The following is a 14844-nucleotide window of genomic DNA, read 5'->3' on the forward strand; positions in this document are numbered from 1 at the left end:
CGCATTATCATATACCCATTCATATCATGTATTCAATATAATCTGCCGTCCCACCAATCCTCATGTGGAAGCGTCCTCATCGCCAGGCAAAGGACTCTCACCACCACTTGGAGCAGTGTTATACTCACCCTCTGTCCCACCTTCAGAAGTTGACGTCGAACCCTCTCGATACGCTAATCTATCTTCCTCCTTTACTGCATCTGGAAGAGATGGGTAGATGGGATTCGCCGTTACAGGCAGGGTACCGAACGTACTTGAGGTCGTGGACGCGTCAGACTGTTCGGTATGTTGTGATTGGTGTTGTAATGTCGGAGGACGAGGTATTCGAAGGATGATCTTGGGGATCGAAGTCTGAGTAGGAAGTGCAGGACGTGATTCCTTATCGTCATTTATCGCAGGCGGTAAGGCGATATCGGGCTTAGGCAATGATAGTTCACTCCCAGTTGTACTTGATTGTTCAACTGCATTTTCCACCAATGGATCTTCCAACTTCACACTCTCCAAAGCCTTCAATGCTTGTTCCAGTCCCATTCCCTGTTCCGTCTTCACAATTTTCTCCAATGATCCCTCAGAGCGAGACGTGGGTAAAGGCACACTGTTATCCACTTTCAATCCTCTATTAGCCTTAGCATTTGGCGTAGTAACCGTGGATTTCGCTTGTTTGGCAAAATGTATAGGTGTAGTTGTGAAGTCATTCTTAGCTTTGGCCCTGGTAGGTGTAGCGACAACACTTCCTCCTCCTCGCGCTTTGATGATCTTTCTTGCAATCGGAGTGTTATCTGCACTAGGAGGCAAAGCGATATCTTCAGGTTTCCTTCTGTCCCTCAAAGTCATTCGAGCAGTAGATGGTTGCGGGGTACTAGTAACTGAAGGAGGTACCGACTCTACACCTGTACCAACACATTCGAAATGACCCAATAAGATATGTGTACGCTGTAAATGGGATTGGGAAGAGAACTCGGATGGGAAGGGAGCTAGTCTGCCAGTGCGTCGCTTTTTCGTGGCCTTTTCGATCTACCCATGAATGAGAATGTAAGTATCTGCGCTGCATATATATGAGGCAAGGGCGAGAAAGATTCGAGGGAATATCCCAGCGGAAGGCGATACAGTAGTGTACACTCACATTAATCAATTCCTGCTCGGTCCACCACTCATCGCATTTATCTGGTAAATCACCTTTCATCCCTACTATATGACCCATCGCAGCGCTCGTCAGAGCTCTATCGCTATATCCGCCTTCTAGGACAGATACGACCTTCCCTTCTGTATATTCATCCGCAAAGACAACTATGTCCTTGGTATATCTCGAATAGAATGATGTCTATATATGATGAATTACCCAAATCAGCCATGATTACAAGTAAATGGTGATCAGTGATCGACTATGATGGGGCGAATCGTCAGAACTCACCGGAACCCTCCTATCATGTCTCTGCATCCCCTGATGTTCATGTTCACAAGCATCAAATCCTGCACTTATGAACACCATTGTTCGCGATGGTTCCGCTCCAGTCTCTTCCATATATACCTTTGCTTTGTTTAGCAAAGCAAGGTAGAGAGGGTATATCCTAGCGTAGAAGTCCGCTTCGTCTTCGTAAGGTTGAAGATGTATGTTTTCACTATGAATACCATATTAGCTTCGATGATGATTTGCAACGTATGAGAGGAGTAAGGAGAACTTACATGTATTGCCCATGAGCTGCAAGACTTATAGAAGCGTCTTTGATAAGCTCTACATCTCCGTCCTATTGTGCATTAGTCAGCTTTTGATCAATAATAAGCGAAACTCTGCTTACTTCGCAAGGATAGCTATACTACAATGGTAGGTATCATATCAGCTACTATGATCGACTTGCTTTTGGGACAAAACCCAAGTCGACTCACGATATCATGCACAGATCCATAAAAACCTTTCCACCCCCTCCTCTTCCTTCCATCTCTACCTGTCATCGTTTGGGGCTTACCAGCTTTCACCTGCAGGTCTTCTGCATGAGCAGCAGCATTCAGAGGCATCACCAAAGCTTGAGTGCCATTTCCTACGACAACGAAGAAGCTGGTCAGCTTTTCCATTACAAAATTCACAGGAAGAAAAAAGCTGACCATGGTGAAGGTCGAAATCTATTATTATCGCTCTATCTATATCATGCTGTAGATATGCTATTGAGGGGAGTGGAGTGATCAGCCATGGCTATGCCATATCTCACGTGAGCGGGAGACATACCGTGCATAGCCCCGATGACTACATTGTTGACGTAGCAGAACCTATCAATCAAAGGATAGGAAATGTGAGCTGAGGTATATATCACGTCATTGATGCGCGAAATAGCTCACCCAGAAGGTAGATCTTCCCCACAATGATGTCCCGGTGGTCTAATCGCGCAGAACGCTTTACTGAATGGTGGACCTGACAACTTCGAGTTGGAGCCTTGGTCCCGAGGTGGAGTGGTGAAGTAACGATTCCCTATATTGATCTGTGTAGGCGGAGTGGATGGTGTATAATTGCTAGAGGTTGAAGAAGGTGTGGAAGGAGGAGTTCTTGAGGATACGACGTGATCGACAGCTTGACAAACTGTTTGTATCTACATGCCCCATTTCATCAATCTATTGATCATGGCATGTGTATACAGGAGATACAGAGATGAACTTACAGCACCTTCTATAGCTACTATACTACCAGGTCCCAGATAGAGATCACCCGCATTCAACCCTAGATCAGGAGGGATCTCACATCCAGTCTCTTTGATCTTTTCTACAGCTTCTGAGGCCCATTTAACTAGATCCTTCAGATACGGTGATGACGGTATACTACCACTGCTAGACGAAAATGATGATGATGCTCCCTGACCTAGATACGGGAAAGGTGATTCCGGCACGGGTGAATGGGCAAGCTGGACGGCGGGGTGATGCTGTAGGATCGATCCAGGTATAGAAGGTTGAGGAGGTGGTGAGATGATATTCAGAAGGGATGTTATACTTGATGCTGAAGAAGAAGACGATCCGATGGACAGCGATGATAGTAACCCTGATAAATCATCTGTATTCGATTGTGCCGTTGTTGGTTGAGTAGCTGAATCGATACCTTCCAACCTAGCTATAGCAGCTGCCACGCCCAGCAACACTGCTCTCAACCTCTCTGGTCTCTCGAAGATATGGGATGAGTTAGGATGTCGGATATACTTGTGTTGAAGGCATGCAGGTTGTATGAATAGACCTATAGGCGAAGAGGTGGTGGTGGTGGTGGTCATGTTGTTGGTGATGTCATTGGATGGGTTGATGGGAGTGGCGGAGGGGAGGATGAGTAGGAGGGTAGGCGAATTGGAGGACTGTATAATCCGCGGTGAGATGGTCTGTTACTGTCTGGTTGTGAGCAGCTGCGTTGTTAGATGATGAATGAGCTGAGGATAGGTGGTCGGTATGCTTGGTGTCATGCAAAGAAGAAGGATCAGATGTTGAGATGGGAGAGTAAAGATTACTCTGAGGTGATCATCCAAAAATGTCAACATAAATCATGCACGAATAATATCAATATGGGTATTCGGAGATTACCCTGAATAATTCGGTACATGACATTACAACACACAGAGCCAGCAGACCAAAACATGACTCCTTCATCAACGCGTATACATATACACATACATTCCACCCATCCATCAAACAGTACTACTGTAGTATACATAACAAGTATATAACATCATAATCCATATCGTGTATCCTCTCACAAGAGATGTCAGGTGCAACACGTCGATCCTCAGCAAAGGACACAAAGGATGCACTACCTCCCCTTCCCAAATCAACCTCACCTGCGAAAAACAGAGACAACGCGTCTCAGGACAAGGAAAAGGACATGGACCAATCTCAGATATTAAGAATAAAACGACTGGGTGTAGATCCGAATCTGATCCTCAGCGATGGAGGCGGTAGACCGAAGAGGAAGAGAACACAGAGTCAAGAGCCTGAACAATCACATGGACACGGGGTAACAGTAGCGGATGAGAGAGATCCCACGGATCCTGTCAGAGCAAAGGAATTGGGATATGTGATTTATAGGAAGATAATGGATGCGAAGAGTACAGAGTGAGCACGATTCCTACTTCATTGATCTGCTGCAAGTACATAGCTGATGGGTGATTTCATACAGGGGAGAAGATATGGCTCAACCGTTTGTCAAGCTACCAAACAAAGTGAGTTACAGCAAGCTAGGATCATGTAAACAAATCCATCCATCCGTTCATCTGCACCTGAACATCGGTTACTATCCTCCTTCATCCGTGCTGTTATGCTTATTCTTCATTTCAGAGAGCTTTCCCGGATTATTATGACACCATCAAACATCCCATGAGCTTAGAGATAGTACACAACAAACTTGAAGCAGGAGAATATCAGACATTGAAAGATGTCTGTACGGACTTGGGACAGATATTCAATAATGCCAAGCGATGTGAGCTCTATTTAGTCCATTCCATGCTGGATGTTTAGAACAAAAGGCTGAAACAATGATATAGATAACGTCAGAGAATCGTTGATCTTCCAGTACGCGAAAAAGTTACATGTAAGCCCAACTTCACAATCATTGCCTAACAAAGCTGACGGTGTCCTACCTGAGCAGAAAATGACCAGAGTATACTACACAACCATCACCTCCCCTGACAAGGTGAAGGAAGAATCCGATTCCGAAGGAGAACATGACCTTCCAAGAGGAGCTACTATGCAACCTACAGCATCTGCGGAGGGGTATGCCGAAGCCGATGCTGATGCTGATGCAGATGGGGAAGATGTAGACGAGGATGCAGAGGGTGAAGCAGATCTGGAAGGTGATGTACACATGGCCGATACACCCAATAAGATGGAAGGTGATGGGAGTGAATCTTCCTCGACGAATCCAGTAGCAGCAGGAGGGGTACCGGAGAAAGTGAAGAGGACAAGGAGAAGAGGACAGTATATGAAAGATGGTCCGTCGGTCTATAAGTTGATCAAACCTGTTTTGAAAGCAATCAAAGAAGCTAGGGCGAAAGAGTAAGCTAGATTCCTTGCTCATTTTTCCTATGAGATCGGTAGCTGATTTAGCTTTTGAATGAACTTGTAGTGGGAGTGGTAGAGAGATCGCCGGGATATTCTTGCAGTTGCCTTCGAGAAGGGATTTCCCAGATTACTATAGGACCATCAGAAACCCTATCTCATTGGAGGAGATAGAGGTAAGTAATGCCCTTTGACCTTCTTGGACCCATGCCACAGACGCTGATATTATATGTCTACTTCGTATTCATACAGAGCAAGCAAGTAGGCAGACGATACGAATCATTCCAGGAGTTCGTAGATGATATCGACCTAATGTGTCAGAATGGAATGGAGTACAACGAAGATGGCAGTGAAGTATATAGGGATGCTCAACAGATTAGAGTGAGTTGGACTAGCGATTTTGACTTCGTTCGCAACTCTTCATTGAGGTCCAACTGATTTTTGTGACTTGACACGGTACAGGAAATCCTCTCATGGCATCAAAACGTACAAAGACCCTCATACCCTCCTCGGCCCTCTTCCATCACACCTATCCCAGCTCGAATTTCAGTCGTTCCGGGTCAATCCCAATATTCCCCTTCTCCCTCTGCCTATTCCCAATCGCCTGCAGGATATCCAGGTGGATTACCTATGCCTATGACTGCTTCTTCCTCACCTTATCCTGCTGGTCCATCTCAACCTCCGATCCCAGGTCTTCCTGGCCAAGGTCAAGCACTCAGACAATACCTCCCTGCATTACCTCCTGGTGTAGTGACTGAGGAAGTAGTAGCTTCATTGGAGCGGTATCCGATGTACGAGAGACAAGCCTGGGCGCAGACTTTACCACCCTTGGCTATGAATGTCTACAGGTCTATGGTGGCTACCAACGAAGCTAGGAAGAGGGGCCAATTACCTGCTCAACAGTATCCTCACCAGATACAACATCAACAGCAACAACAATACCAACGTCAACCTCAACCTTCTCATCATCAGATTCAACAACCACCTCCACAATTTCCTGTGCACCAACCATCGCCTCATCATCCCCCTCGTCCAGAACCACATTCTAGATCGAGTCATAGTCATAGTCATAGTCATCCTAGTCCTCATACTTCTACACCGCAAATATCCGCACCCGCTCCTACTCAGAAGATTGAAAGACCAAAACCACCTATACCAACAATCAAATACATCGATTTCTCTTTCCATTCAGCTTCATCTCCTGATCGATCAGAGTTGGAGTTGACAAAACAGACCATAAGAATTAAAAATCTACGAGGAGTCATCACTCATTCCGTTTTACTTAATTCGACGACTAGTGATATTGAATTGACAGCGTATATCGATGATTCTACAACGACGATGACGAAAGAAGTGAATGGTAGCGAGAATGGAATTGCCCCGCATCCATCCAGTACTAGTGCTAGTGTGGCTACGTCAACACCTGAATTGAGTTTGAGGATCAACGGGAATCAAGGTTCATTACCGAAATTCATATTCGACAATACGACAGAGAACGACAACGATGGAAAAGGGAAGCCTAAAGCTATGAAATGGAATTTGCACGTTTCCACGAACAAGGTTGAAAGTAGGATCGAAATTGTTGCTACTAAGCCTGGTATGATGGCGGAGACTACCACGATATTTCTTAGTAGGCAGTTTTAGTGATAGGGCAATGGGATGGGAGGGATGTTATTGACGACTGATTGTGTGGAGAAGAATCTGGGCATGTAAGGGGTTTGTAATAAACAAGATCAGTGATTTAATGGATGTGAATGACAAGAAGATGATACAGTAACGGATTAAACCGGGTACATCATGAGTAGAAGGCAAGGTAGAAATCGAGCTTAGTAGCAATGGAATGGAAAGTCGAATGGGAATATCTATCTGTCGGCCATTAACAACAACTCAAGTTATGTTCATACAGTATAATGGAATGAGGTAAAACTTCGAGCTGTAAAAGTATTGTAGTGTACAATAAGTTATGCATTCTGGGATTTATGTGTTACATCCCCCATGAAGGTCAAGGTTATTATAAGCATTTATGATTAGGAATCCATCATCTACGATATGGCTGGTACCTACAAAATCCTAGACTATCATTCAGTCACTCGGTCGTCATTTCCATTGAGTAATTTTAGATCCTATCCGCCATAAATTCACCCTCACCTTCATCAGCATCTTCATAAGCTGATTTCTTCCTATTCGACCTCCAATCGTCCGTCCCATCTTTTCCATCTCTCACATTGAGATCAGTAACAGAAGAATTTGTAGATAAGCTACCGAGAGTTAAGAAGGGTAATTGAGGGGTGACTACGCTTTTACCATGCCCATGCCCACTCTCATCATCCATCTCAAATCGTCCCTGCACTGATCCTTGTCCTTGCAAATCGTTTTGTTGATTTTGTTGTTTACGTCCCTGTTTAATTGAAAATCGAAAATCCTTATTCCCCCCTCCCTGAGTCGAGGTTGAAGTACTGCTCGAAGCAAACTGAGATTCCTGTACCCAAGTGGAAAAAGGTAAAGGTGGAGTAGGCGGTTTAGGAAATGGAGGTGAGAACAAAGGTAATTTATTAGGTGGTGTATGTGGTGATAAGATTGTTATCTCTTTGGCCTTTTCTTTACCTTTACCTTTATCTTTGGGAACGTAGAGACTTTGTTTTCGATTTGATTTGGGTCTAGGACGAGGTCGGGGTGTGAGGGAAGTTGGTTCGGGAAGGTACGATCCGGATTCATTGGACGTGTGGATAGGTTGAGAGGGAGTGAGGGGTCTCTGATCCGATTGAGCGTGATTATCGTACACACTTACATTCGAGTTCATCCTCGATACCGATACCGAGCCGCTCTGCAAATTAGTCATTCCGTGCATCGTACCCTCCCCACTGATGGTGGTAGTGGTACTTGCCGTGCTGTTATTTCTCGATATAGTAGGTTGAGTAGAATTGGAAAATCGGCTTATCAAAGGTCTTTCATCCGTATCAAGTTGATTATCCACCCGTGTTGTAGTCGACTGACTTGGTGGAACACTAGTATCCTTTTTCACCGAATTGCGTTTACTGCCATCCCCATCATCTTTACTTTTGGTTCTCAAATGTGTATTTTTCTCTTTCACAGGCGTAGGTTTGACTGTACTCGTATCATCAAAAGTGGCATTCGAACCCTCTTCATCGCCATCATTCTGACTTGCCGCAAATCTCGCTAAGAGCTCTTCATCAATCCATAAACTTGGAGTTAGGGCTCTTTGGCTCAACCGTATCTTCGGGACATGTTTACCTTTTGATTCCCTCTGGTTCTTGAGGGATCGTCGACTGATATTCTCAGGTATCAAAAATGAAGTAGGTGGAGGTGAAGGTATCTTCTCTGGTATCGATACTCCTACTCCTGCAGGTTGAGGGGGTAGAGGTAAAGCTGGAATATCAATTACCATATTCCCACTTCCATCGGGATATCCATCTTCATCAGCATCTTGAAAAGCCGATTTCCTATTGTTGGGCATACCCATACCCATACCTGAAATAGAAGGTAAAAGGGATGAATCTCTGTGTACGATTGATGATACCACTCGTCCACTCGGTATACGTTTCAATTTTATACTTGAACTTCTCCTTGATACTGGCGGATACGGATATGGATATCCAGCATTTGAAGATCTCCTTTCTGGTCTATAGAAAGTTAAAGTCCTAGTATTTCGATTGGTGTTTGAAACGGAGAATTGCGAGTTGGGTCGTGAAACTCCGAAAGATGGTTGAGTAGAATAAGGAGATACAGGATGAGTAGAATAGGACGATACGGTAGATTGAGAATTGTTTCTCTGTAGCGAACTTGCCTGACCATGGCCGTTGATGATGATATCCGAAGGGATAGAGACTGAATCAGGCGATTTGGGTCGAATAGTCCGATTGGTAAATGAATGAGCGGATGATAGACCAGATAAGTATCCTCGGGGAAGTACCGTTGAAGGAGTAATTGATAGACCTGATAGGGAACCATGTCCACCTCGGATGGGAGGTATGAAGGGTAATCCTCCTGTTCCTGTTGCGGATCCATTCGAAGATACACCTGACAAATGCGAAGTGACAGTTCCATTCCCACCTAAGCCTTTAGGAGGGGGTACAAAAGGGATGAATGAAGATGATCCGACAGAAGATATCCCAGAAGAATATCCACCTCGTGTGGTAGCAGGTGGCAAAGAGGGAATAGTTGATATACCAGATAAATGGGAGTTTGAAGAAGTATATGTACCTATTGCACCCAGTTGAGGAGGGGTATTACCTATCGAAGGATTGAACTGTCCGAATCCCAAATAAGGCTTCGGAGGCATATTAGGTCCATTGGGATTATCGAGATTCTTGAAAATGGATATATCAGGTAGACCACCTAGTTCATCTATACCCAATTGCGATTTCAACTCTTTCATTTTCTCTTCGTCGGTATTGTCTAATGTCTCTTCGCCTTCGCCCTGGTCAGAGGGGATCGTAGAATGTCGGATCCATTCCATATTCCTTCGTTCTTCTATGTCTTCCTCTGTCGGTGACTCAATCACCCGACCCTCTCGTACTGCTGGTAATCCAGTGGTAGATATACTCTGCGTGTTGGTAGTCATAGCTTGTGGTGGAAGCTGTACGGGATTGTGGCTGAAGTTCGAAGACTGATGACTCCAAGTACTATTACCATTATTGTTGTTATTCACAGTATGATCTTCTTTAAAAGTGGTACCAGGCGGTTGATCGAACGAAGATATCTTCTTTCCAAATGTAGATTGTGAATGTCTTTTCTCATTGGTATTGACAGTTTGATGAGTGGATTTCCATCCCGTCCTATTAACGTTATTATGATATCCATCTTCCAAAGAAGGTCTCGCTCCAGGCGATTTGTTCGAGGTGGAATACCCTGCTGATCTATTTCGACCAGTACCAGTGGATTTACTAGATCTTGAATCTTCTTGTACCCAAGGCGATGACATTGATCTACTGTGATTCCGCATGTGTGTTTGATTAGGGTTAGGGAATTGGGTTTGACTTAGGAATTGATTACCGGAATAACTGTGTTTGTTTTGCTGATGTCGACGAAAAGGATTAAAACTGAATCTACTTCCACTTCCTTTTGTAGATGGTCGACGAGATTTTTGATTCCCATTCCCATGTCCGAAAGTCGATCTCAAGGTGGGCGTCGATCCTGTACGACTATGAGAGTGGTAAGGTGAGGCCATTATATTGGGTGTGGGGGTCATTCGACCTCCGAAGAAAGAGGAGATCATAGATAGTCTGGAAGGCGGTCTTGAAGGAAGATCTTTCGAACCTAAATCGAGAGTCAACTGAATCAATCAATGAAGCAATATTAAGTTAGCATTTCGACCTTCCATCGACGATGACGACCGACTCACCCTCATTTTCTTACTAGTCTGACTATCCCAATCCCCCTTCTCCTTCTCACCTCTTCCCCCTTCCATCCCATTCAGTCCTAGTCCATTTCCTCGTGACGAATTGGCAGATTCGATCTCCCTAAACCTTCTTTCCCAATAATCGTTCCCGTTCCCACCTCCACCTTCGGAGGTATCATTCCAATCTTCTCCAGCTGCACTTCCCATCCTCCTCCTTCGAGCTCTTCTTTTCTGACAGCAAATCAAGAGGATCACGAGGATGATCAATCCAAAAATACCACCTACAACTGCTCCTGCGATAATACCCGAGCTGTTCGATCTGGTAGTGGAAGAATTGGTGGTACTTTCGCCGCCTTCGATCGAAGACGACGATGCAGGAGCGGAAGAGGTGTATGCGGCTGAATTTCCATGTATTGAAGACGGAGAAATGGAAGTAGACTTGATAGTAAGAGAAGTGAAACTCAAACTTCTAGTCGTTGCTCTAGTTTGAGTAGGTAATGACCCTGTAAACTGTCCAGTAGCGTTTGGATCTACCGAGCCTTCATCCTCTCCTTGCGTTGTCGCAGGTCTACTTTGAGCCGGAGCGGGTCTAGCAGGCTGCGTAGTACCTTCAAATTCCGAACATGGATAGTACAATGTTTGTTGAGGTACCAAACTTGTTATGATTTCTCGAGTCACCACTTGACTCGTGAGTAGTCTGGTAGACTGGGCTACTTGGGTGGTGAGGATTGTCGAGGTGGTTATGGTCGATGTGAGTTGGGTCGTGCCCCACAGAGTGACTGAGGGAATCGATTCACACATCTTGTATTCAAGGTTTGGTGGTGGTGGTGTACGATGAGGAGTGGCTTGGGTAAGAGATTAAAGAAGATTAAAGATGGAAACTTGGAATCATCTGAAGATCAGTAAAGAAAACAAAGTAATGAATGAAGAGGAAGGAAGCGGCAATGGTCCAATATCTGAGTAGGGTGAGAGGGAACAAAGAGAGATCCAGAGTGAATAGTATTTTCCAAGCTCGACATTACCTTTGGCAAGCAAATCAATTGCTATGTATTCACCACTACGACTCATCTCAATTTGGCAATTTGGCTCCGAATTTTCACCATAGTGTACCATCCCATCTCAAAGCTATCTATCCAGCTTGACAATTACTGAAATAGCCTAGCTCTAATCTGCATTCGGCGATAGACTTTTACCCCGTTTTTCCAAAGTATGAGAAAAGATAAAGACAAAGGATCTTCGGTCATCCCATTTCGGTCATCTTGGTCATGTATCTTACAGAGTAAGAAAGATTGATAAAGGAATATAAACTTATCTTCAGCGTATGACTTGCACCAAAGGACCCTTGTTTGATATGTTGGAAGATGACAGTTTCACCATATGTATACGACTATCAAAGGGACATACCACTTTGATATGTCGTACCTTCAGCTCGTTTCATCCTACATGGCATGATCTACGACCAAGCGAGTAGCTTTGAAGTGTATCTTTAGTATATTCCTAGACGTCAAGAAGATCCAGACTCTGGGATAAGCATATCTCGTTAGTACATGATACCTGTATAGATATATGCATAGCTTATATGTCAACATAATTATGAAGTTGGAAATCTGAAAGAAAGATACCCATGTATAAGAGCTCGAAGTCGTTTTTAAGACTATTGAACAGTGATTTTAATTTTGTTTGTTTCATACCAAACAGAGAAAACGTATAATAGTCGTTATGCGTGTATACACAAAGAGAAAGCCAGACAGACGCGTGTATTCGTTATATCCACGAAACATAGTATAGTATGTCGAAGAATCCAGAACCCGAAGAAAGACGAGATGACTCCGTTTATCGTCGATCGGGGTTAGCATAAGCTAAGATTGAGAATGGTCGGACCCAGAGTTCACCACCGCCGTAGCCGACACAGGCGTGATCGTCGTTGATGAGGCATTCTAAAAATTAGTATGTGGTCAGCGGAGATTGAGAGTACTTCAGCTGCGGCATTCGCGATACTCACTACCAGGGTGTTCACCGCTATGAAACGAGAGGTCAGCTCCATCCATCAGGTGAAACCCACATGCATAGCTCACCTCTCATAGTCACCCTTTGCTAACAACAAAGCCGTCCCATCTTTCTCTCTCCCGCCTTCTACAGGCTGCCATCCCTGGACCGAGGCTACTTCACCGTGCCTGTAGGTCATCCACTTCACAAGGTACGGTTCGTTAATAGGTCCACAAAGAACTTCATATGTGTCCAAGGTGATTTCTGCTCCGCCGTAGGAGATGGATGCTCCTGAGACGAGGTGGTGTCCGGCTCTATCGGAAAGGCAGACCTGTCAGCGTCGAATGGAGGGTCGAGTCAAAAGTACAGGATCAATTTGCCACTCACTTGCCCAAATGTACTCCGCCTTCCCACCATGCTCTAGCAGAGTACAAGGCAGCACCATCCTGCTCATGACCGATTGGTAAAGCGTCGCTAGGTAATCTCTGTCCTTTTTCGACTAATTTCCACATGAAAAGAGGTTTCACACCTTTGCTTTCTGTAATCACCGTTCATAATTGACACAACAGATTATCAGCGTCAAACGAAGATGAAAGCTCCATTGGATTCAAAGTTCCCCTCCTATGAGGATTTATCACTAACCTTTCTCATAAAATTCCTTTCGTTCCCTAGCGACCTTCAACCAATCGCTCGAATCGTGTTTTTCACTCCATTCCTTCCACAATTTCTTCTTTAATTCTTCCTCTTTTTGATCCTCACTATAAGCCCAGACTCCTATTCCACCAGTTCTCCATACCCTCTTTGCTTTCAGTTCATCTTTCAATTCATCCTTTTCTTTGGAATCTCCAGCTTCTTTCTTAATCGTGAGATATCTCAACGATTCATTTGCCTTCTCACTGAAGAATTCGGTCGCGCTGCTTCTTCCACTGCTGTTACCTCTGTCCTTGTCGTTCTTATCGGTGATTGTCTCGGTGGAAGAGGGAGTGTCTTCCTTTTCATGTGGACTAAACCCCCCAGACGGTATGTGGATATGAGACGATGATCCCGATGATGAAGGGTTGGGGTTGTAGTACCCTTGTTGTTGTTGTTGTTGGGTTAGGAAGTATCCAGGTGAAGGTGGTTGAGCAGTGTAGGTTGGTGGTTGAGGTTGTAGTTGGGCGTAATATCCTTGTTGGGGTTGTTGCTGTTGAGGATAGTAGGGTTGCTGTTGCTGTTGCTGCTGGTAATATTGCTGTTGGAATTGTTTGGGGTAAGATGGATATTGTCCACTTGAACCTACTGGTGTCCAAAGATGAAGGTTATTTGTTGGCTATAAAGTATATGACAAGGATAGGTAAGCGATGAAAATCGCATCTTTCATCCATTCTCCACTACATATGCGGATAACTTCCTTCTATTTCTGTACACCTTTACCGAGTTTCCGACTGAATCCCACAGCTAGATCATACAGCATATACAGATGTATCCAAACTCACAGCACCGGCCGGTTCATATCCACTCGTATGACCACTCTCGCATCTCCAGAAACTACCAGCGTACCAAACTACCGCTCCAGGTGGATAATTCACATAGGGTGTCCAAGGGGGTGGACCCGTCTGTTGTTGTTGAGTAAGTATATCCGGCTGATGCATCTTGCTTGGCTCTCGCTTTCGATACTTTGCGTTGCCGATAGATACCCCTGTAGATGTTTTATCTTGGTTGTATATGTATTCGGATGTGTCGTTCGAAGTGGCAAAATGACAGCGATGAAGCTGTGTTGTATCCCCAAATGATGATGGATGCCGAGGATTGAGTATGGTGATATGTCGTCACTACTATGATAATCCTTTTGAGTTTCAAACTCTAAAAGGAACCCAAGCCTTTCTTTTCTTTTCTTTTGTTTCTCTCTGTACTTGTTTGTTCGTGTATGCAAATCAAGATGAGAAAGAAAGTCGTGGAAAAGATTCAAGACCTTGAGGAGTTTCAAGCAATAACCAGGAAGAGTCCGATACAAATGTACTGTAAGACTAAATAAAAATGACGAGTCGGTGATAACAATTGGATTGGAGCTGGTGTTGTTGTTTGTACTCGTACCATACACCCTACACCCTACACCATACACAACATTCGGTACCAAAGCGTATTAATCGTTAGAGTGTTATGCCATGTGGGGATGATGGATAGATCCGTATATACGTATGACGAATTACATTACGTGAGCTAACAGGAATCACAGGGATTTACGATATTACCCCACTCTTCCTGGACCTGTGATCAGGTCGATCCTGTGGCAGCGGACTGCATTGCTTATGTAGAGTTTCTATCGAGTTCACACCGCATCATCTTCAACGAGTCATTGCAATTATGTTGTACAGCAGTCAGTACCTTGCCGATGGATACCTTCTTTCATGCACAGCATTATCGACAGTGCTGTGTAGGGAAGCAGAATGAGACTAAGACTCATAACAACTGACAAATCGGAAAGGGAAAACCCTGGCTCCACA

At 44.5% G+C, this 14844-nt stretch overlaps 4 protein-coding genes across 4 annotated transcripts; 1 reads left to right on the forward strand and 3 right to left on the reverse strand.

Moving 5' to 3' along the window:
* Positions 1-60: 60 nt before the first annotated feature.
* On the reverse strand, positions 61-3245 carry V865_006454 (uncharacterized protein; the record flags this gene model as incomplete). Its single annotated transcript, XM_066230212.1, has 10 exons — positions 61-1014; positions 1124-1321; positions 1412-1619; positions 1684-1745; positions 1797-1814; positions 1885-2036; positions 2101-2157; positions 2222-2262; positions 2332-2579; positions 2649-3245. The coding sequence occupies 10 exons, from the start codon at positions 3243-3245 to the stop codon at positions 61-63; spliced, it is 2535 nt and encodes an 844-aa protein (XP_066086309.1).
* A 479-nt stretch (positions 3246-3724) lies between these two features.
* Positions 3725-6660, forward strand: V865_006455 (uncharacterized protein; the record flags this gene model as incomplete). Its single annotated transcript, XM_066230213.1, has 9 exons — positions 3725-4074; positions 4139-4181; positions 4297-4438; positions 4503-4549; positions 4607-4793; positions 4911-5013; positions 5084-5192; positions 5269-5397; positions 5479-6660. 9 exons carry the CDS (start codon positions 3725-3727, stop codon positions 6658-6660), a joined length of 2292 nt encoding a protein of 763 aa, XP_066086310.1.
* A 472-nt stretch (positions 6661-7132) lies between these two features.
* Positions 7133-11176, reverse strand: V865_006456 (uncharacterized protein; the record flags this gene model as incomplete). The annotated part of the gene is made up of 2 exons (XM_066230214.1): positions 7133-10309; positions 10379-11176. 2 exons carry the CDS (start codon positions 11174-11176, stop codon positions 7133-7135), a joined length of 3975 nt encoding a protein of 1324 aa, XP_066086311.1.
* Positions 11177-12208: 1032 nt separating this feature from the next.
* V865_006457 (uncharacterized protein) lies at positions 12209-13992 on the reverse strand (the record flags this gene model as incomplete). Its single annotated transcript, XM_066230215.1, has 6 exons — positions 12209-12312; positions 12378-12394; positions 12451-12675; positions 12749-12899; positions 13004-13670; positions 13837-13992. The coding sequence occupies 6 exons, from the start codon at positions 13990-13992 to the stop codon at positions 12209-12211; spliced, it is 1320 nt and encodes a 439-aa protein (XP_066086312.1).
* Between the last annotated feature and the right edge of the window lie 852 nt (positions 13993-14844).

The sequence above is a fragment of the Kwoniella europaea genome, chromosome 2 (assembly GCF_036810445.1).
Source record: "Kwoniella europaea PYCC6329 chromosome 2, complete sequence".
NCBI lineage: Eukaryota > Fungi > Basidiomycota > Tremellomycetes > Tremellales > Cryptococcaceae > Kwoniella > Kwoniella europaea.